General features: G+C 43.9%; 1 protein-coding gene and 1 long non-coding RNA gene across 3 annotated transcripts in view; one reads left to right on the forward strand and one right to left on the reverse strand.

The window, feature by feature from the left end:
- The window catches only part of LOC141156816 (uncharacterized), a 91,134-nt gene extending 80,849 nt beyond the window's left edge, over window positions 1-10,285 (forward strand). Inside the window, exons 3-4 of the long non-coding RNA XR_012247716.1 lie at window positions 8,861-8,934; window positions 9,340-10,285. This is a non-coding gene — a long non-coding RNA (uncharacterized lncRNA). The remainder of the gene's footprint in view (window positions 1-8,860; window positions 8,935-9,339) is intronic.
- The window catches only part of ARHGAP29 (Rho GTPase activating protein 29), a 121,580-nt gene that overhangs the window by 27,843 nt on the left and 69,981 nt on the right, over window positions 1-23,756 (reverse strand). Inside the window, exons 1-4 of one of the 2 annotated variants that reach the window (XM_073643225.1) lie at window positions 20,377-20,401; window positions 6,435-6,531; window positions 5,663-5,735; window positions 1,868-1,931 (exon numbers count right to left, since the gene is read on the reverse strand). In XM_073643225.1, the coding sequence (XP_073499326.1) occupies window positions 1,868-1,931; window positions 5,663-5,719 (121 nt within the window). In that variant the 5' untranslated portion in view covers window positions 5,720-5,735; window positions 6,435-6,531; window positions 20,377-20,401. Of the gene's footprint in view, window positions 1-1,867; window positions 1,932-5,662; window positions 5,736-6,434; window positions 6,532-20,376; window positions 20,402-23,756 lie in introns of those variants that run through there. The other variant, XM_073643223.1, reaches the window with a different exon arrangement.

Consider the following 23,756-nt stretch of genomic DNA (forward strand, 5'->3'; position numbering starts at 1 on the left):
GTAAAGTAATGATGGCCACTCGTTTTTCTCTACTTAGCTGCTTTTTTCTTGCCATAATACAAATTCTAACAGTCTATTCAATAGGACTATCATCTGTGTATCCACCTGACTTCTGCACAACACAACTGATGGTCCCAACCCCATTTATAAGGCAAGAAATCCCACTTATTAAACCTGACAGGGCACACCTGTGAAGTGAAAGCCATTTCCGGTGACTACCTCTTGAAGCTCATCAAGAGAATGCCAAGAGTGTGCAAAGCTGTCATCAAAGCAAAAGGTGGCTACTTTGAAGAACCTAGAATATAAGACATATTTTCAGCTGTTTCACACTTTTTTGTTAAGTATATAATTCCACATGTGTTAATTCATAGTTTTGATGCCTTCAGTGCGAATGTACAATTTTCATAGTCATGAAAATACAGAAAAATCTTTAAATGAGAAGGTGTGTCCAAACTTTTGGTCTGTACTGTACATGCATATATACGTATTTATGTATAGATATGTGTATGTACACACATACATACACTAATACATACACACAATCCACACAATCATTATTATTATAAAATAATAATAATAATAATTAATAATAATAATACTTTATCCAATCCGCCCTGCCTGCTGTCTACCAATTACAATGTATAGATCACCTGTCCTGTGAAGTGTGTGGCAGGATGAAGCAGGATTGATTTTCTTTGCTCCTTTCCCGTCTCATTCTTCCATTAATTTGCCTAAATGATATTCCACTATGTGTTTTAACTTTTTTGGGAATACACTTTTTCAATAATGCTCACAACTGAGTAGTTCCAGCTGATCGGCAGGGGGTGCCTGGTGTGTCACACCCCACTGATCAGACATTGATGAGCTATCCTAAGGATAGGCCATCAATTTTAAAGTCCCAGACAACCCCTTTAATAATGCATCGTGAAATCTGGTCACAGATCCGCTTTACCCAATGACGATACTGTTATATTAGTAGATATAGTAGTAGAATTTTTTTCCCAAAGCATTATTGAAAAAAAATTGTATTCCCAAAAAGGTTGGGCACGGCATGAAATGGATAAGAACGTTAACCATCCATGTTAAAGTTCCAGACTTTTAAATGTGCCTTTAAAAAAATGTCTAGGACCTGATGAGGCTGGTGTACCCAATTTGAAACTCCAAAATCAGAAACTCCATACAACACAAGACACATTTTGAACGTTTCCTTGCTTGATATTAAGTTAGCATTATTTTTTATAGTCCAGCTCTAGCTTATATAGCATTCTATGGCCATCAGTCAAGGAAAGTACACCAGCCTCATCAGGGATTAGATCTACTTAATGTATGCAGGTTATATTACGAAATCTGGTGGTAGACATTCTTTAAACAGTATTTGACACTAATGGTGGCTATACACTTTTAGTATCCGATGGCTGACGGCCAGTCCTCTGGCTTCCTACCACAACGCTCGCTGGACCGATGGGGGCAAGCTTCCGCTAGACCGTTATCTCACCCGAGAACAGAAAGTCAGGTTTGCTGACATTTAACATGCCCGATCTACAACCCCCCCAGACCTCTGCTGATCAAATGATGGACAAATATCTAATAAAGCAACAGATGGTCAACAGGTCCCACAAAATCAACAAGTGCGGCCAAGCTAAGTGCAACGTGTATGGCCACCATGACAGGACAGTGGGTTGACTAGTCGGAAGGTAACACTGACATAGATTGATGAATTGCATGAATTTAATCACGGAAAGCATCATGAACCTAAATATTCTCAAGAGAAACCCGAGAGCTGTGACGCTCATTATTCCAATACAACCACAAATATCATAAGTCGCATAGAAACACCTACAGAAAATACCAAAAATAAAGACTTTACCTTGAAGATCATCTCTCTCATGAATCGACCCAGCAGAATCCTCCATGGAAACATTTTCAAATGACTAAAGAAAGTGAAAATTGGCCGGTCAGTAAAGAAAGAAAAACAAAGTGTGAACTGCAAAGCAACCTATAGAAACAATGGGGTGCCGGGATAGGGGGGCTCAGACTACAATCCTTTTATTGGTATTGAGAACAGGTTTTCCTTAGCACTAACTTATGGATTGTGTCAGATTCACGCATCCATGTGTCCAAGTAGGAACCATAATGGCCAAACTGGCTGTGGTTCTCCTGATCCGAACTGGACAGACTCAAGGCTGCGTAGTTTGGAAACCAGTGGTCGGTCCGTAAATGTGTATGTGAATGCAGTGTTATGGAAAACACTAAAGTAAGCAAGTAACCCTGCCGCACAGTTAGTGGTGCGGGTGGGATAACCATCACTCAGTAGAGACCCGATCTCAATATTTGCTGTGCCCCTTACGCCTGTATTTCTGCCTCCGGTGCCTCATTAGGGTGAAGAAAGTGTAAGATATCAAAAGCAAGGCATCAGCCCAGGACATTAGGTACTGGACATGCGTAGTTCACTTTTTTTCTGTTTGTTTTTAGGACTTTTGATTATTACATTGAACAAGTAGACAAAGAGTGATCTGTTCTGTTCTCAGATTTATTATTAAAGCAGTTCAGACCGCCCCATAATAACTGATATTTCCTTGTCTGAGATTTATGACCAAGGTGGCTCTTTAGTTGTTTTCGACAAACAGTAAAATAATGGCAGGCTTATAGAACAGGAGGAGTTCTGCAAACAGATAATACAGGGACCGTAAACGATATTAGAGGGGTTTTCCATGGTAAATTATTTGCTGGCTCTACGGCACTCTCTGTTTTCTGCCGACACGGCCACAGCGGTGACATCACAACTAAAGCCGCTAATCCCTGGGCTCAGCCGTAGTGCCAAGATAGACTGAATAAAAAAAAAAAAGACCAAGCATTGTTAGGGAGAGCATATGGTCTCACAAGGGGTCTGAGGATCTCATCTCGGTACCTAATGGCAGTCAGGCTACCTCTGGCGAGCACATGGAGGGCTGTGCGGCCCTCCAAAGAAATGCCACCACACACCATTACTGACCCACTGCCCAACCGGTCATGCTGAAGGATGTTGCAGGCAACAGATCGCTCTCCACGGCGTCTCCAGACTCTGTCACGTCTGTCACATGTGCTCAGTGTGAACCTGCTTTCATCTGTGAAGAGCACAGGGCGCCAGTGGTGACTTTGCCAATCCTGGTGTTCTGTGGCATTTCTTTGGAGGGCCGCACAGCCCTCCATGTGCTCGCCAGAGGTAGCCTGACTGCCATTAGGTACCGAGATGAGATCCTCTGACCCCTTGTGAGACCATATGCTGGTGCAGTTGGCCCTGGGTTCCTCCTAATGCAGGACAATGCCAGACCTCATGTGGCTGGAGTGTGTCAGCAGTTCCTCAAGATGAAGGCATTGAAGCTATGGACTGGCCCGCCCGTTCCCCAGACCTGAATCTGATTGAGCACATCTGGGACATCATGTCTCGCTCCATCCACCAACGTCACGTTGCAGCACAGACTGTCCAGGAGTTGGCGGATGCTTTAGTCCAGGTCTGGAAGGAGATCCCACAGGAGACCATCCGCAACCTCATCAGGAGCATGCCCAGGCGTTGTAGGGAGGTCATACAGGCACGTGGAGGCCACACACAATACTGAGCCTCATTTTGACTTGTTTTAAGGACATTACATTAAAGTTGGATCAGTCTGTAGTGTGTTTTTCCACTTTACTTTTGGGGGTGACTCCAAATCCTGGCCTCCATTGGTTAATAAATTTGATTTTCATTGATGATTTTTGTGTGATTTTGTTGTCAGCACATTCAACTTTGTACAGAACAAAGTATTCAATGAGAATATTTCATTCATTCAGATCTAGGATGTGTTATTTGAGTGTTCCCTTTATTTTTTTGAGCAGTGTATTTACTAAACTATCGTTTATAATAGTGGACTTCTTCTCAGTATTATTGGTGGCGGAGAGCTCAGGTCTAATACCAGGAGGAGCGTCTCTGCTCCTCCTATTCTATGCTGAGACCTAGTTCAGCCTCATAGCAGGGACACGGATCACAATCAACATCCACATCAATGTCCACATGAACCAGTCACTACTTAAAAGGGGTTGTCCGATCTTCTGCTGAAAGTCTGCATTCACGCTCTGACTGCAGACTTCTGAATCCTAACAGCATGCACACTGCAGGCTGTCAGGATTCTCCAGTATTGCCGGTGAGAGAAGGCAGTCACTGGACCGCAAATATGTGGCTAGTACACTCCCAGTCATATTCAGACTAGACGTGCTCAGCATTGCTCAATCCAATTGCATTGGGTGAGGCTGCACACGTCTAGTCAGCATGTGACCGCATGTATACAAAATCACACACTTGTGGTAACGTGACCGACTGCTCTCACCAGCAATACAGAAGAATCCTGACAGTGTGCAAGCTGTAAGAATACAGAAGTCTGCAGTCACATACCGTGACAGCAGACTTTCAGCAGAAGACCGGACAACCCCTTTAAAGACCAACTGAAACAAGAAATGAATGAGAAAAGGAGTGACGAATTTGCCCCAATATTTGTCAGTGTGTATAGTAGAAATCCTGGTAATCTGTTTAAAATTTTGGCTGGGGAACAGTTTAGAGAGCAGGGATTTACCTCCTAAAACAGGAGGTGTTTTTTTTTATATATTTCTCAGTTTTAATTTTGGTATGCGACAAAACAAGATCAACTGCTGGGAAATCTTATATTTTTCTGTATAATTTGTATGTTTTCTGTTCTTCTAAAGTGGAAATGCCCTTTCAGGTGACTTTTCAGAATAAGACATCATGTCTGTGCACATAAGACATAGGAAAATAAGACTATATCTGTTCATTACATGACTTGTATCCTGCATTTTTAATAGTTTTCCCCATGTACTAGAAGCCTCAGCAGTTTCTCCTTTCCTTTAGCTTCTTCACTGACTCTCCTATTAAACTGATACTTCCTGTATTGTAGAGATCACTTCTCAACAGTCATCACATTATGATTACATGCAGGATTACAGAAAAATAATGCCTCTATTACAAACATGATCCACCATGGACAATAGAAGAAGTTCAAAGCTCACTACCTCCCCCCTTCCATGCAATGAAGCGGAGGACCACAAGTGATGTTCACCGGTCACCCCCCCCCCCCCATCCCCTTCCCTCCATTGGGAAGGGGTGAAAAACAGGTGATGTTCACAGCTCACCTCCTTCCCCTTCCCTGCAAAAGGAAGGGGCTGACAACAGGTAATGTTCACAGCCCAACTCTTCCTCTTCCCCACTATGGGAAGGGGTGATGGTGAAAAACAGGTGATGTTCACAGTTCACCTCCTTCCCCTTCCCTGCAAAAGGAAGGGGCTAACAACAGGTAATGTTCACAGCTCACCTCCTCCCCTTCACCGTAATAACCTTTGCACAAGTCACGGAGCACACCCAGAAAACTGCCCTAGAAGGCTATGAACATCTGCTGTCTACAGGTTCTTGTGGCCCATGTGACTACTGTACAGCATATCTTTAAATGTTAACAGAAAGTAAGGCAAAATGGCCCAATAATCATGTACAGAAAATAGAACAAAAAATATCAGAAAAAAACTAAGAATATATGTCTCTGGTTTCAATTAGTAAAAAAAATAAATAAATAAAATAAAGAAGAATGTAGATTATACATTTACATTAACATTAGTTAGTCAGATCTTTAAGGGGAACACCTACCCGACTTCTCCGAGATGCATGAAGCCCCAGTGATGAGCCATTGTCTACATCTCCCATAAGGAAATCGGAAACACTGCGGAGATGAGATAAAAAGAAGGCCATTACATTACTAGTTGAAGCAGATGATAAACCACTTGGGTGGGGAAAATGTATGAAATATGCATGAGAAGAAAATGAGGAAAAATCTAAATAAGTATGTACACCCGTAGAGATAAGTTATATGATACGATTCTGTGTCTGCACACCACTAAGAGGAACTTCTAAGACACAAAGTATATTGACCTCAATGAATAAACCGTATGGAGTACGCTCCTAAACTTCATTTGCTTTTCAGTCTTTTTTGGCCTCGTCATACTTGATAACTTTGCAATAAACAGATAATGTTGTCCATCCATTAGGCGATGTGCATCCACATCCCCCTGAACCTGAGCTTGAATGCCACCAAAGTTTCCTGAAACCAGCTTTTCGGAAGACCTGGTTGGCGCCCAGTATATTTGCCAACTAAGGCAGCTGTAACCGTTCACTCCTCATGGTGCGGCACATTCAGTCTACTAGACAACAGAGCAAAACACAAACTGTCGCGTTTCAAGTATTTCTTGATGATGATTTTTGGCCTATGTAGCTCCTTTCTGCAGGTGGCTGGTCACAGGACTTATTGTTGTTGACCAGTCATCTGATTCCCTCAAAGCCTCCATCAGTGTATGACCATGTAACCAACAACTTCTCTTCGCCCCTTTCATCTCCGTGTGCGAGCCCACACTCCTGTACTTACACGTTACCGAAGGTGAAGGCTAAAGTGTCAACGGATGAGAAGATTTCTCCAAGTTGCTCTCTCCTGTTCTCTTCATTAATGTTTTTGAAGTTCACAGCTAGAGGGAAACAAAGAAAAAAAAAGTAAAATCATGCCATTCATCATCAATAAAAATGCTAATTAACTTTTGGATCTTATTTTAGACTTTATGACTCGGAGGTAGCTGACTTTATAGTTACATTGGTCGCTGTATCTATGTAATTTACTCATCAGTACATGACTACGCAAATATATTTGTATGTAAAGTATCATTGTACACAGGACATGGCATCAATAAGTTTTTCATTTTTATTAGCTTACAATTTGCCAACCTATAATACCCTAAGAGGCAGGCTCCCAGGTCAGCTTAAGGGGACTGTCAGCACAGAATGACTGTTCAAACCAAGCACAGGTGTTCAGTGCATCATGACGGAGCCATATATCTTTAATGACACCTTCCCACCTGCTTGTTTCCCCATCTATCTCCACGGCCACCTCTTTGATTGACAGCTCTAGCTTTATAGAGCCACAAAAGGGCAGAGATAGAGGGAAAACAAGCAGGTGGGAAGGTGTATTTAAATGTTTGGTCCCGCCATGATGCACAGAGTGACTGTGCTTGGTTTGATCAGTCATTCTGTGCTGACAGTGTCCCTTTAAAGTCTGGTTCTCTTTCACAGCCCCATTATTCATCCTCCTGTACCTCCAGGTGGGCCAGTCCAACCAGGCATTCACATACATGAACAGTACATCTCGCCATCTGATGTCTATGGGGACCTTCCAACTCTTCCCCTACAGAATGTTGGGAGACAGGAGGATGAGGCAGCTGGAATTTCAACACCCGATCCTATTGTGTCCAGGTAGATAAGCCGCTGCCAGAGTCCAGGTTTACGGTAACGTATTTGCCAAACGTTGGTTGCCTAATAGTCATTTAGGAGGACAGAGCGCGCTTCAGAGGTGCACAGAGTGAGCAATAACAGGCGGTTCTGTGTGCACACAGGCCAACATGGTGTTCAGTACAGGAGGTCCTGATCATAATTTATAAGGGGCAGAAGGGAGCATATGGTTTGACTTTAAAAATTACTTTTTAAAGCATCTTGTGTAAGATCAATTGGATTATTTAGAAATCTGCTCACGGCACAACACGCAAGACGCCCTCGGCACAGCACGCAAGACGCCCTCGGCACAGCACGCAAGACGCCCTCGGCACAGCACGCAAGACGCCCTCGGCACAACACGCAAGACGCCCTCGGCACAACACGCAAGACGCCCTCGGCACAACACGCAAGACGCCCTCGGCACAACACGCAAGACGCCCTCGGCACAACACGCAAGACGCCCTCGGCACAACACGCAAGACGCCCTCGGCACAACACGCAAGACGCCCTCGGCACAACACGCAAGACGCCCTCGGCACAACACGCAAGACGCCCTCGGCACAACACGCAAGACGCCCTCGGCACAGCACGCAAGACGCCCTCGGCACAGCACGCAAGACGCCCTCGGCACAGCACGCAAGACGCCCTCGGCACAACACGCAAGACGCCCTCGGCACAACACGCAAGACGCCCTCGGCACAACACGCAAGACGCCCTCGGCACAGCACATCTCCCTCCACTTCTCTGTGACCCTTTCGAAATTTCAGTAACTGAACCATCAACAGCGACCATAATGCAACTGTAGAAAAGCAGTCGGAGAGCAGCAAAAACACAACCTGTGATTACAGAGGGTAATGGTACTTCTGTATAAAGAAAAAAAACCTCTCAAATCACCCGGCTTATTTCAGCAGTTTCTGAAAAGTTGGCGCAAGGTGCATGCACACAATATACCCATACATCAAATGTACTCTTAAGAGTAAAATTAAATGTAATTGCCCCTCTGTTAGTAGGGCACAGCAATATGATACATTCCCTTGGCAACGTGAGTTAATAGCCTGTTAATCAAGTTAGCGAAGAAAAATAAAGCCTTTGTATCACTTGAAGGACACTCTTTCAGAGGGGCTTTTAATCCTGTAAAAGTGACTCATGCCATGTTACAATAGGTTGTTACCCTTCCCACCATATTCTCTAAACATTCCTCTTTAAAGTGGCAGGGGACTCGTCATTGTGTCATAGACCACAGGTCATCGAAAGTGTACTCAAGAAACCTACAGAAAAGCCGTTGACATCTCCACCCATCCAGACCTATAGCAACTATACTAGAGGGGATTTGGAAGATGCTGAAACACCAACTAGGAAAAATGACAAAAATTACAACAAATGATATAATGAGTATTTTATACAAGCACAGGTTTATCAGACAAAAAGTTTTAGTTCAAATTTATGTTCATTGTTACCAATCTTTGATCTTCTAACACTAGGAATAATAAAATTTGGCAGAAGAATAATATATTTTTTTTAATCTTTTTTTAGACTCGTACTTCCTGTATTTTCAAGAAGAGTTTACAGCAGTTTCCTTATCATCAGAGGCAGGATAATAAAGACAGGTAAAGCCTCTCTACACAGCTGATAACACAAGAGCCACCAATCACAATAGGCAATGTCACAGCGTACCTTGTTCCTATTCCGGTTACAGTGACCTTTGCAATCACTCGTTAGAGGTCTCAATACAAAAGTCTTGTAGATCTGAAGCCTCTGTCACTGCAGCTCTATTACCGCCGCCGCCTTCTTCTTGAATGATGGCCTCTATGCTGTGTGATTTCAGGCCAAGAAAACATCAGTAAAGCAGGAAGAGGCGACGCTGGGCGAAGGAATAGAGCTGGAGTGACGGAGGCTTCAAAATCTACAAATAGTTCTCCAGCCTCATTTTGCATGTTAATTCAAACACTGATTTCTCAGTAATGAAGAAACAGACTGACCATTTAAAAGTATTGCTCGATTTTTCTTTACAGGAAATCCCAAGATCCACATCCACATTAAAGTTGGACAAACCTACAAATTTGACCAGACTGGACCAGTTGACCATCTAATCTAATGTGTGTGGCTAGGGCAGGTTGAAATCCAACATACCGATCCCTTTCCATTCCTCAATAGGGAAACCCCACCTTACCCGAAACGGTCAGCTAAAACTAGAAATCAGAGGGTTTAGCCAACATTTACCTAATATGTACAGCCTCGATTACCGTATATCTGATCAGTTTAGCTACAAGAACGTCCAAGAAAAAATTGGAATGTAACATTGTACTGAACCAACAAGGTCATCTGATTGTTGACGGTGAGGAACAATGCCAGAAGACATGAGAACAGCAAAGAAATACAAAGTTAAACCAAGAAAAAGAAATAAACCAACAACCCGAGGAGTAAAAAGAACTTGTGACATTCTTAAAGACACTGATTGAATCTTCCTACACTACACAAAAGCTTGTGACATGAAAACAAAGACGGCCTCCCTTTCCTGTACTCGCATCTGTTTTAGTAAAACCATTGTATTCATGAGTTGGATTTACCAGGGTGGTGGTCAGAGGCCTATGAAGAACAAACAAGACAGATGCACCTAAATATACTCTTAAAGGATGATGGGAGTGGCAGTGAAAGAAAAGGATGATTTTTCAAGCAAAACATTTTTTTTTTTCAGTTTGTAAAGCATATTTTCACCCTGTGCCCTTTGATGTTGTATTGGTTAAAAATTGACTTGATAAATGTTGTAAAACTGGTCCCGTAGATTTACCAGGCTCTATGAGCGCTCTGGTATTTTTAAACTTGTTCATGAAGGAGCATGCCTGTAAAAAATTACAATTCTGTTGCCAGATTTATGGGTAAATGTTAAAACATAAAATTGACAGGTCAAATTTTTCTGAAAGTCCAAAGTTTTGATGATTTCATGATCTGGATGTTGAGACCTCCACCGATCACTAGAAGAGAGGGGCAGAAGTACTCAGTGAAGTGCAGCTCTCCTCCACATGAATCTGTGCTCCTCTCCAGTCTTGGAGGAGAGCAGAGCTTCGCTAAGCTTGACCTCATCATTTTAGCAATGCGAAAGGGTTACAGATCCTGGAACCCACTCATCAAAACTTTTAAAAAGTTTTCTCGAAGCACAATTTATATTTTATGATTGCTAAGAAATTCACGAGTGAGTGCCAGAATTTTTGCGATATCACTTCAAAACATTTTTGTTGACAATCATATTGAACACTTCACTTCTTCTAGGTTCAAATCTACACCGTCTCTGCAAAAGCTGCTTCTTGTGGAATATCCTGACATATCCCATGAAATTGGCCCCTACAATCTTAGCCAAGCATAACATGGTTATAGATGATCAAGCATGTGTCTCGCCATTCTCCCACAAACAATGGGTTGGTGCCGCCACTGCCACACCTTCTTCTATTTCGTACACTTTACCATATTTTGGCCTACAATCAACTGGCCGTACACTAGACCATGTATAGATCTTTGGAAAATAAAGATGTTGGAGCATTGTCATAGATTTATGAAGAAATAAGAAAAGGTACCAAGAACGGTAAAACTAAATATCGTAGCATTTTTGTAGCATGCAATTCAAAACAAATTAATGAAAAATACAAATCTGAATTCTACCCAAAAATTTGTTTTGTAATGATGAAACCTTCTTGATGTCTTTTCTAAATGAGAGGACATGTTTGATTAATTGTTTGATGAATTATTTATGAGCAGAATACATTTGTGCGAGGCCCGAATGAATACGATGGGAGAGTCCAGACACCGACACGTAGCTCAGAGAAATGAGAAGAGAACAGGAGGAAGACTGGAGGGGGATGGAAGTGAGCTGGGCAAAAACTCCAGCTGTAGTAGTGGTCATAGTCTAATCTGTACACGGTGGAGACATTTACATGGTCTTAATCTGCTCTTCCACAAGCCGCATACTGATCGTTGGTCTCCATAGGCTCAAATAGCTTTTCTTTATGAAGATTGAGACTTATCCCCAATTGCCCTATTCAGTTCAAGTACTTGTCATTATTTGGTCAGACGTACCACCCTCTCACTCAGAACATCTCGTACACGTATGGACGACTGAACTGGAAAGACGACTCCTTTGTACTGACTAATCTAGACTGGTAAAGAAAAGGCTTTCAGTATTTTAATTGTTATGCAGAATTGTTGGGGCATTTTTTTTAGTTCGTTCCCAAAACTGCGTATTATGAGTGGGTGTGTGTGTATATTACACATTCACTAGTTTACTGCGTATTTGGAGTCTTGATTATTCAGATTAAGGAGTGTAATATATGTATTACCCATATACATATGCAGTGCTATGTAAATTATCTAAGCAAGTGTGAAAAAAATGCTGCAAAAATAGAAATGGCAATAGTTTATTTTTAATCGATTAACAAGATGCAAAGTGAATGAGTAAAACAGTAATTTAAACCAAATCAATATTTGGTGTGACCGACATTTGGCTTCAAAACATGGTGGGGGAAACATCATACTTTGGGGGTGCTTTACTGCAAAGGGGCAGGACGACTGCACCGTATTGAAGGGAGGATGGGTGGGGTCATGTATCGCGAGATTTTAGCCAACAACCTCCTTGCCTGAGTAAGAGCATTGAAGATGGGTCGTGGCTGGGTCTTCCAGAATGACATTGAACCGAAACACACAGCCAGGGCAACTAAGGAGTGGCTCCGTAAGAAGCATTTCAAGGTCCTGGAGTGGCCTAGCCAGTCTCCAGACATAAACCCAATCTTTGGAGGGCGCTGAAACTCATTGTTGCCCAGAGATAGCCCAAAACCTGAAAGATCTGGAGATCTGTATGGAGGAGTGGGCCACAATCGCAACAGTTGAGAAATCCTAACAAAATATCAGTGGGTATAAAGGTCCAGATCAGACTAATGTCATCATCTGTCTGGTCAGAAATCTGCGTGTACATCCAGCTTTAGGCTATGTGCCCACGATGCAGAAATGCTGCATATTTTTTCTGCTTCTCCCTGGCAGGAAAAAGGCATGCAGATTGTACATGCGTTTTTCATGCCAGGTAGAAGCGTTTGTCAAGCGTTTTTGCATGCATTTCTGCATGCGGGTTATCAAGTGCTCTTCCAAGCGATTTTAGCATCACTTGGAAAAGTGCTTGCCAACTTGGTCACACTATATAAATCCATGCAACCGGCATGGATTTATATAGTGTGACCAAATAAATAGTTTAGAAAAAAAAAGAAGAATAAGAATGGTAAAAAATAAAGATTATACTTACCTTCCGATGGCCCCCGGTGATTTCTCCGCTACGTCCGGTGTGTTGTATCGGTCGCGGTGGTGTGAAAGGACCTGCGGTGACATCATTGAGTCATGTGACAGGTCACGCGACCGCCGATGTCAGCGGTCGCGTTACCTGTCACATGACTAAATGACGTCATGGCAGGTCCTCATACCACCGTGACCCATACAACAGACCGGACGCATCGCTGAGGAGACCGGGGGCCATCAGTAGGTAAGTATAATTTTTATTTTAAATTCTTTTTTTTAACAGGTACTATGGTACCCGAGTCTGGAGGAGAGTCTCCTCTTCTCCAAACCCAGGCACCATCCGCACATTGAATCGCATAATATCCGTGTGTGCAAATGTGCTGACACGGATATTATGCATTTCAATGCAAGTCAATGGCAGCAATTACGCTGCGTGTCTGCAAAATTAATGGACATGCTGAGTATTTTTCCGCAATGATAATCCGCAGCGGAAATTTTCGCAGCATGTGCACAGCACATGAGGATTATCATTGGGGACCATGGGGCACGTATTACCAAGCGTTTTTAAGAGTTTTCGCTGCGGAAATTCCGCGGCAAAAACGCTTGAAAAAACGCATAGTGGGCACGCAGCCTTACACAGAAGGCACAAATGTTCGGTGAGTGCCGTAATGTCACAATCATCATTCGTGGTAATAGAATCAGTGTAATCAAACGAGGGAAAATAGAAGATCGAGCCGTGTAGGACAAACCTTTCAGTCATGAACAGTTTGGCATTTGGGCGATGAGTGGGTTAAAGGCTTAAAACGTATTCAACTCTATTTTAGTAGCCTCATAGAAAAAAAATAATTGGGGAGAAAAAAAAAAAAAGTTAGTAATCCCTCGGCCCCATTCTTTTTCACTGCTGCATATAACCGTAAAGAAAACAGTACAGTGCTAAAACAGCTTTTCATTCATTCCCACGAAGCCTTTAGCCCTGTGCATACTGCTCCAATAATGTGGCTTCCAGCAGGAAATGAAGTCGTTGCAGACGAGCTCTGCTCAAGTATCACACAATAGTCAGCTCTTTCAGGACACTTCCGTTCAGAAATTTTTGTGAAGAGACAGCAAAAAGAGGAAGTAGGTTTTCTAGGGAAGTCCGAAAAGAAATCAAAAATTTCCAGTGTTTGACTTCTGTAATTGCAAGAACCACACGGACTTTACACTGAATTGTGAACGAGCACTCTCAAAAAACCTGTTGCTGAAGCATAACACTCATTCATTCATGGGGTGAAATGATCTTTTAAGCAGTGCAAAAAAAAAAAATACAAAAATCACCCGGCGGTGTAAAACCTTCTATCCAAGACTGGACGCGTGCTGCCGAGAACCATGGCACCTTATGCGCACTGAATGATCTGTTATAGATTGCTCAGTGCGCATCATCTACTTTGGTCTGACTGTGTAAACAGGCTATTAATCTATAAATGTCTATTGATTGGCGGTTTAATTGTGCCGCTGGTTGGTCCATGTACATAGACCCTTAATGTCGGCCCTTCACTCCACTATTTCTCTCATGCATAACCACCCTTTCTGGTGCTTTCTGTTTGCCTCCCACTGTCTCCACTATTCAGATCTCCCTTTCTTTCCTCCTGCTTCCAAGATAGCCGCAGCAATGGCATAGGAGTGCTGGGATAATGCTAAACCAAAGCTTTCCCACCTATCCTATCCCACAGTACAGGAGAGGTAGAGGAGCATGGTTTAGACTTACCTCTGCACTCTCCATCCCACTGAAGTGGCCACTGTATAGAAGCAAGAGGAACAGAGCACTGATCTGAGCAGAGGCGGTGGCGGCAGGAGACGAGAGGAGGAGGCGGTGGCGGCAGGAGATGGCGAGAGGAGTAGGCGACGGCAGGAGGAGGCGAGAGGAGGAGTAGGCGACAGCAGGAGGAGGCGAGAGGAGGAGGCGGCGACGGCAGGAGGAGGCGAGAGGAGGAGGAGGCGACGGCAGGAGGAGGCGACGGCAGGAGGAGGCGAGAGGAGGAGGAGGCGACGGCAGGAGGAGGCGACGGCAGGAGGAGGCGAGAGGAGGAGGAGGCGAGAGGAGGAGGCGGCGGCAGGAGGAGGCGGAGGAGGCGAGAGGAGGAGGAGGAGGAGGCGAGAGGAGGAGGCGGCAGGAGGAGGAGGCGGCGGCAGGAGGCGAGAGGGGGAGGAGACGGCGGCAGGAGGCGAGAGGGGGAGGAGACGACGGCAGGAGGAGGAGGCGGCGGCAGGAGGCGAGAGGAGGAGGAGGAGGAGGAGGAGGCGGCGGCAGGAGGCGAGAGGAGGAGGAGGAGGCGGCGGCAGGAGGCGAGAGGAGGAGGAGGAGGCGGCGGCAGGAGGCGAGAGGAGGAGGAGGAGGCGGCAGGAGGCGAGAGGAGGAGGAGGAGGCGGCGGCAGGAGGCGAGAGGAGGAGGAGGAGGCGGTGGCAGGAGGCGAGAGGAGGAGGAGGCGGCGACAGGAGGCGAGAGGAGGAGGAGGCGGCGACAGGAGGAGGAGGCGGCGACAGGAGGCGAGAGGGGGAGGAGACGGCGGCAGGAGGCGAGAGGGGGAGGAGACGGCGGCAGGAGGCGAGAGGGGGAGGAGGCGGCGGCAGGAGGCGAGAGGGGGAGGAGGCGGCGGCAGGAGGCGAGAGGGGGAGGAGGCGGCGGCAGGAGGCGAGAGGGGGAGGAGGCGGCGGCAGGAGGCGAGAGGGGGAGGAGGCGGCGGCAGGAGGCGAGAGGGGGAGGAGGCGGCGGCAGGAGGCGAGAGGGGGAGGAGGCGGCGGCAGGAGGAGGAGGAGGCGGCGGCAGGAGGCGAGAGGAGGAGGAGGCGGCGGCAGGAGGCGAGAGGAGGAGGAGGAGGCGGCGGCAGGAGGCGAGAGGAGGAGGAGGAGGCGGCGGCAGGAGGCGAGAGGAGGAGGCGGCGGCAGGAGGCGAGAGGAGGAGGCGGCGGCGGCAGAAGGCGAGAGGCGGAGGAGGAGGCGGCGGCAGGAGGCGAGAGGAGGAGGAGGCGGCAGCAGGAGGCAAGAGGAGGAGGAGGAGGAGGCAGGAGGCGAGAGGAGGAGGAGGCGGCGGCAGGAGGCGAGAGGAGGCGGCTTTAAGAGGCGAGAGGAAGAGATGGCGGCAGGAGGCGAGAGGAAGAGATGGCGGCAGGAGGCGAGAGGAAGAGATGGCGGCAGGAGGCGAGAGGAAGAGATGGCGGCAGGAGGCGAGCATCAAATAGGGCGACTATGCATGAGAAGTGGATAAACACTTTTCAGGTCGGATAAAAGGTTAATAAAAGGCTGGATAAAAGGCCTGAACTTCCCCACCTGCTTTAAGAAATGAAAATGTTTGGAGTAGATTGAGGATCTATTTGGATTCTTCTCACAATATTTCAGATATAAGGTCTGGGCTGATGATCAGAATAGAAACAGGACCGTTAAAAGGTCAGAAAATTATCACTTCTGATAAGAATTGATTTTTAGATTTTAAAATGACAAAAATCATCATGTGAATGTGGTTGAGAGAATTCACATAGAGCAGAAAAAAAGAAATCAGAATGGCTGCCATGTATAAGGTACAATTGTCCTGCATGTAAATGGCTGCCAACACCTGCCACCATCAGCTAGGGAGATCAGGATCAGTGTATATAAACAGATTGCTGCAACAGCTCCAATTTTTAAAGGAGATGTCCGTATTGAGGCAACTCCTTTAATACATGTGGACAGATTTTGATAGGTTGTGAACCCAGTTTTACCCTTCAAGAACACAACAAATACGGACCATATCCGGCACTGCATTACAACCCAAAATCCGTGTGTGGTTTTGTATCATTATCTGACTTTTTATAGATTTAAGGCATCCAAATGCTACTAGTTATTATTTACGCATTACAAAATTTATTCAGGATCTGTTTAGTATAAAACATTTTCTGCACACAGTAAATGATCTTTTAGGTGTCCATACACATCAGTGCAGGTGAACCTGCAGATTTCAGCAGCACAAGCGGACGACTTTATGGTCTAAGGGCCTCCTGACTTTAGCTCAACTGATGTCAGAGAGAAAAAAAAAAAAAAGGCTGGGTATTCGGGAACACCAAATTTTGACACTTCATACACTTTTGTTCTCATGGAAGATAAAGTTGCCAGCAGAGGTATCAGACGCTCTCACCATTGAAAACACATCTTTTCTCCTGTCAAGGTGACCAAGTGATATAAATTGGCCATACGATACCTATATTTTTCACCACCTAACTCAACGATCAGGTAAAATCAGAGATAAATACTTGATGGACTATAGGCACAAAAGTATTGGGACACACCATAGATTTTTCATTCAGTCCCATTCTTACAAGTATATAAGATCCAGCCCTTCGCTGTGCCGTCTGCCATTACTAACATTTGTGAAAAAATAGGTCCTTCTAAAGAGCTCACTGATACCAGCGCAGTGCTGCAATAGGAGCCACTGGCATAATAAGTCCGTTCATGACATTTCTTCCCTCCTCAATATTCCCCCATCACCTGTGAGTGAGATTATTGAGAAGCGGAATGAACTGCAGCAATTTAGCCGCAAAGTGGAGACCCCATAGTGTTAGAGATTGGGTCACCGAGTCCTGAGGAGCATAATGCATAAAAGTCAACAACGCTCCAGACCTCCAGATATTAATATCTGAACAAAAACGGTGCAGGGAGCTTCACGGCATGGGTGTCCATTTGCCAAAGAGCTGAATGCAAGCCGCCTTACATCACCAAGCACAATGCCAATGTCCAGAACCCCACCACTAGACTCAGGAGCAGTGGAAACGTTCTGTGGAGTGACGGATCAGGCTTCTCTTACTGAAATCTGATGGATGAGTTTTGTGATTCCAGGAGAACGTTAGCTTCATAACGGAATTGTGCCAACTGTACAGTTAAGTGGAGGAGGGATAATGATCTGATATGAGTATGGCCCAAAGAGACCGTGCCCTCTCGTATTTTAGAAAATTTGTTGTTTAAGGGGTGGTTATGTTCAATATTATGTTCAGCAAGCCGTTCGATTATGTTAATAATTGTGGGAATTTGGAACAAGAAATTCCACTCTTCTATGTCTTAAGAATATTATAAATCTATCTACCTATGATAATACGATGGATAGCCTGGTAGAATAAGCTTACAGGCACAACCATTTTTTATCTCTGTGTTCTTTGTTTGTTCATGTGATTGTTTTGTATGTACCCTTCTTTCCCAAATCTCTTCTGTTCCTCTTCCCTTCCCTTTCAGTTATCCCTATTACATGAATAATTTTAGTTGTATGTTATATATGCAATTCGTCCTAATTTTTCCCGTCTCCTTTCCGCTCTTCCCTCCCTCCTTCCATTTCCTGATTAAAAGTTAATTATTATTGATATTGTTGACATACCATTTAGCTATTGTTAAACTCAATAAAAATCATTTGAAGAAAAATAAATAAAAAAAATGATATGAGGATAATTTTCAGGGGTCGGTCTTGGCCTCTTAGTTCCTTCCAATGAATGGTAATCTTAATGCTTCAGCACACAAGACATATTGGACAATTGAGGCTTCTAACTTTGTGGGAGGCCCTTTTTCTGTTCTTCATGACTGTGCTCAAGTCCACAAAACGAGGTCCATAAAGTCATGGTTGGGGGAGTCTGGTGTGGAAGAACATGACCGGCCACATAGAGCCCCGATCTCAACCCCATCATACACCTTTGGTATGAACAAGAAAGGATAATGTGACCTCGACCTCCTCCAAAATCAGTGTCTGATCTCACAAATGCTCTTCTGGATGAACGGGCAAAATTTCCCAGACACCTCCAAAATCTTGTAGAAAACCCTCCCAGAAGAGCGAGAGCTGTTACAGAATCAAAGGGACCAACTCCATATTAATGTCTGTGGATTCAGAATAGGACGACAGAAAAGCTCCTGTAGGTGCAATATGGAGGGGGCATAGGACTTCTGTCCATATATAGGAGACAAACAAAAAGTAAATAGGGTATATATTATCTAGGTCATCTCTCTTTAATGGAGATGGATCCATGTCCTATCACAGTAGATGATCGAGGAAGGAACGATTCAGGACATGCGACTGACTCCTTAACATTCAGTCTGACATCTCTCTACAGGCTATGAAGAAGATTTTTGGAGGCTTACCATATTCTTAGAAAGCAGCACTTTTTATTGTGCGTCCATGATTAGCCACTGGGCGACAGAGGTCTTATGTCACTGTGGATTATGTTCACATTAGCACAGGAGTTGAAATTGGGCGCTGAATTAACTTGCAATGAAAAAATGGAAATGATCCCAGATTCGTCAATTCCTTTAAAGCCATGACTACTCATCTTTCAGCGTGGAAGACTAACTCCCAGCAAGCTCAAGATAAACTTTAACAATTATTGATCCAGACCGTCTCACTCTTCACATCTCCCATTGTCCACACTTCAATAAAAAAAAAAAGCTCATCAGTGTAAAAAGTTCCCACGAGCACATAAAAAAAAAATTGTCAAATTTTTACTAAATGAAAATGTGACCATTTCTCCTCTGTATTGTCATCAGAATTGTATACAATGGCAGTAAATAAAAGTTTACAAGACCAAAACCAGTTCATAATTAGTGACGAGCACAAGTGCTCGTTAGTAGAGTTTGTCGCGGGTGCTCGAGTGACATGTTCGGAGTCCCCGCGGCCGCATGTTTCGCAACTCATAGACAGCCCCAAAACGTGGGGATTGCCTAACATACATGAACAATCCCCCCATGTTTTGTGGGTGTCTAACAGCTGCGAAACATTTGGCCGCGAGGACTTTAACATGTCACTCGAGCACCCGCGATACTCTGTGCATACCCGAGCACCCTCAACAAACTCGAGTAACGAGAACTTGCGCTCATCACTATTCACAATGCATCTGGAAAAATAGGATTCTAGATGTTTGATCCGTATGGGAACTGACTTTTTGGGGGGGGATCCACAGAATTGAATGGGTAGAGGAGACTAGTGCATGCTGCATTTTGTTTCACGCCGACACTTGATCCATGTAAAAAAAAATGGTCATCTGAACAAAACAATTGAATAAAATTAGTCCACGTTTGGAAAACAATCAGAACGAACAAACATGTGAACAAAGCCCAAGAATGAACTCGTCCAATATAAAAGTGAATAATAAAATACAACTAATAACTAATCCGGACCTAAAATATTAATCCCAAGATGTTTTCCAAAAAGACAAATACATATTTTATCTAGTCAGGAGCCTAAAACATGCCATGTGCCTGAGGGGCGCGACTGGAAAGGGTGTGTTTGGTGTATAATTTCCCATCTTCGAAAACACAACATACAAAAATTTAACACTCGATTGCACAAAGACAGAACATCTACACCAGCCATTTAATTCCAGACGTGGCCCACGAAGCCATTATTTTCTAGTATATACACGGCATGGCAATAGAGCTGTCCATTCAGATTAAAAAAAAAAAGAAAAAAAAAAAGGGAATGTCCTCCCGTGTTCCCACAGAGCCTTTTGTAAAAAGGATGTAGTCACAAGTGAAGAATGTGGATTGCATTTTGCCTGCAATCTAAAAAAGCATGATCTAAGCCTGGAAAACATTGCAGGTTAAAGGATCTATACGTGACACACTTTCCCCTAGTTTCTATTTAACCAGTGCCCAAAATAAGCAGAATACCAAACCTAACTACCTAAAATTAATGAGCCAGATAGTAACATCATAGCAGGAGGAGAAAGGTGGAAAGTTACCGCAAAACAAGAAAGTGAAAAAAAAAAAAAAAAAAAAAAAAAAAAAAAAGATTCCTTACCTCGAAACAGTCGCCAGACACACCTCAATGTGTTCCCGGTTTGACCCCCAAAAAAAAGTTAGCAAAACTTAGTCCAAGATTCAAAAAATGGCATAAGTGTATTTATACTCCAATGGTAAAATGAAAAATGTCAAGAAAAAAGAAAAATTAAAAGCAGCGTATTCGCGTCAGCAGCCTCCCCGAAGAAAGCTGGAGAGAACAGAGATTGTTCCACTGTAATCCTCTGAAACCAAGAATTTATCTGCCGTGAATACTTTTCCTGTGTCAGGAAGGCTGTGTCGTCACTGTTGTGCTAGGCCTTTGAACTGTTGAGTGCTGGGGGAAACATTTGCAGTAGGAATGAGAGCTAATGGAAGCATCCAAAGTAAAAAATCTGCATGCGGTCCAGCCCAATTACAGGACACTTGCCTTCCTTTAAAGACTTGTAATAATGTTTGCGAGGCTGCCCGGTGCCGTCCTTTCTGCCTGCATGTACGGCGGCTATACCCAGTTCTTTAAAAACACGCACGCACTTTTCCCCAGGACATCCTGGCTGCACACAATGGTCGTTCCCAACAATCACCAGGGCCCCAATGCACAATGTGAAAAGGTTTGTTGCGCTCTGTGTATCTGTCATTTCCTACTAATAGTAGTGGATTTGCTTTGTGTAGACGGCGTTCTTCGAGCAACAAAGGATGACATGCATCAGGGCTTAGGTATGGGCTGAAAAGGTGTATTGCTTAGTGTAAAATCACAGATTGTCTGGCTTAATACATACAGACGCCTCTCTGCCAACTTCACCATGCAGAAAACAAAAGTAGCGCTCCACTGACATTCACACTGACTGTGGGATGCAAGAGGGGGGGAGCATACCAGCAAATGTAAAAAACAAATATGCCTGCTGCATTCATGTTAATGCAAATGTTTGCAATAAGGGGGATTTTCAAGTTGTCAAAGTATGAAGTATAGACTGCAATCACTTTATTTACACACAGAGATAATAGGGCATTTGAATAATCACATGGCTCAGGACAGTGAGAGCCGTGATTCTGGGACAGTGAGAGCCATGATTAGGAGAATTACTGTGTTAGAAGCCAAAGCAATAGGCTGGTGATTTTTCAAGATTTATAAGAGCGGCTTGTCAAGAGCTGAGATGGGGGTGAGAAGCTACCTGCTCAATTGAAATGAAAGGGCTGGAAAGAGGTTTCTGCTAGGTTAAGAGTTAACTTCTCTCCTAGAATATAACTACCATGTACTCTTAGCCAAGGTCTGGGCTGGAACTAGTGGCCAAGCTCCATGGAAACCAGCTGTACACTATGAAAGATAAAAGCTCTCATTGCAGGAGAATGACAGCAAATAGAAAAAGCAAGTCAACTGCAAACTTGTTTATTTTCATGCTGTTTAATTAAAGCAATTTAATAATTTGAGAATATCCCTTTAACTACCTATTGTTTCAAAGTCTTTGAATCAGCGTCCCAACGTGATTCAGAACACTTGGCAATACTCCCAATTTTGAATGTACAAGTCTCCAAAATTAACTTTAAAAAGGGTCACGCCTAGTGATTTGGGGGGCCGAGGCTTAATGTCTGAGCTGATCATATTTAGGACCCATTTCATAGTTTATCAATATTGGATCTGCCGAAGTTCGACACCCACTGGATGCAAACAATGAAAGGAGCAGAACTGCACAGCACAATTCAATTTGTAGTAGCTGTTGCCAGGTACTGCAGATCAGCTCATAGACCTTTAAAAAGGAGCTGATCTGCAGTACCCAGCAGGTGACATCTCCAATGTTTGTCAGTTTATTCAAAAAGTTCTAGGATGAATAACAAAAGGAACAAAGCAATGCAAAAGTTCTAAAAAATTTTTATCCAGATTTGGTATTTCACAGGGAATGCAATTAGATCAGATGAGATGTCTGCGAGCAGAGTCAGGACACTCCAATACACCGTTTAACTGGTACCACTGAAATCTGGTTTGGCTGATGTTCATCCAATGTGTATGGTCACAGTTCAAGGGAATCTGTCAACAGATATGTGCTACCTCATCTGAGAGCAGCATAATGTAGACAAAGAGGAGCTGAATCCAACAATGTATCAGGTAGTTTACTGGGAGCAGCCATTCTGACACAATCAGTTTTTAGATTTAGTATGTAGCAGAGCTGAGGAAGCTAGCCCCGCCCCCACCAGGTTCTGTATATACAATGACCATAGACCGTGAGCTGCCTATCACAGGAGGGGGCGTGTCAGACTAGCATGCACCGCTGCTGTATTCCATCCATAAAAGGTTCCTGGTGCTAAAACAATCATTGCAAGAAAACAAAACCATGGAGCTTGATAAGAGAGGCATCGCTGAAATCAGTGTTTTAACCCCTACAGCATGCTGTCTCCAGATTACATAGCACAAACCTGCTGACATACTCCCTTTAAGGTCTCCATACACATATGAGAAAAGTTGGCAGAAATAACAGATTTCAGTTGGAACGGCCGAATAGCTAACGTGTATAGGGGTCTCAACTCTCCCCCAAAGTGAACCTTCATTCTTAGTCAACTATAATACTATAGCCTGACAGTGGTATATTGCAGGAGACCGGGTGCTGAACCATTTGTTCATGGCTCAAGCAAATAAGAAAATTAGGGCTCATTCAGACTTCAGTTTCTATGGTACTAGCACTACACGTGTTTTTCAGGGCTAGCACTCATATCCATGAAAGTCTATGGGTTAATTCACATGTCCGATATTTCCTCGGACCGAGGAGGTCCATATAAAAGCAAGGAGACCTGTCCAATATTGATCCGACTTTCTGATCAAAATCGCCAATACAAGCATATGGTCAACACTTGAATGCTATCCTTATACTGTCGGCTTCTCACAGACTGATAGGAAAAGCTTCAGAGAACCTCTAACATTTTTTTTTTCGACTCTGACTAAAACTGATGGTAAAAACAGACACTGACTGATCTCTGATGACACTGATCAAAAACGCTAATGTAAAACAACCGTTTTTGTGCGTTCGAGAAAAAAAAAAAAGAAAATCACTGACCTGCGTCAATTTTATAAAATTCTGTCTATTGCAGATTTAAAGGTGAAGAGTTCAATGTACCGCTTCTTTCTAAAGAGTAACATTATCCAGTAAATATACCGCTATAATACATAAAGACTTCCACTAGCGGAATACTCTTTATAATAAGGAATCTGCTGGTAACGACGGCTCTAGATCACAGTTACGACAACGCATACAACCGGGTTGTACTACAAAAGTCAAGAAGAGCAAAACACCTCAATGGTCTTCCAGGATGATAGTTGTGTGATGGATGGAATTTCAGCAATGAGTCTTCAATCTCAGCACGTATGATAAATGGATGACACCGGGCGCTGTACCAGCTGTGCCATAACTATGT

This window comes from Phyllobates terribilis, unplaced genomic scaffold, assembly GCF_046119375.1.
Source record: "Phyllobates terribilis strain yellow unplaced genomic scaffold, ASM4611937v1 Scaffold_8__6_contigs__length_399053987, whole genome shotgun sequence".
NCBI lineage: Eukaryota > Metazoa > Chordata > Amphibia > Anura > Dendrobatidae > Phyllobates > Phyllobates terribilis.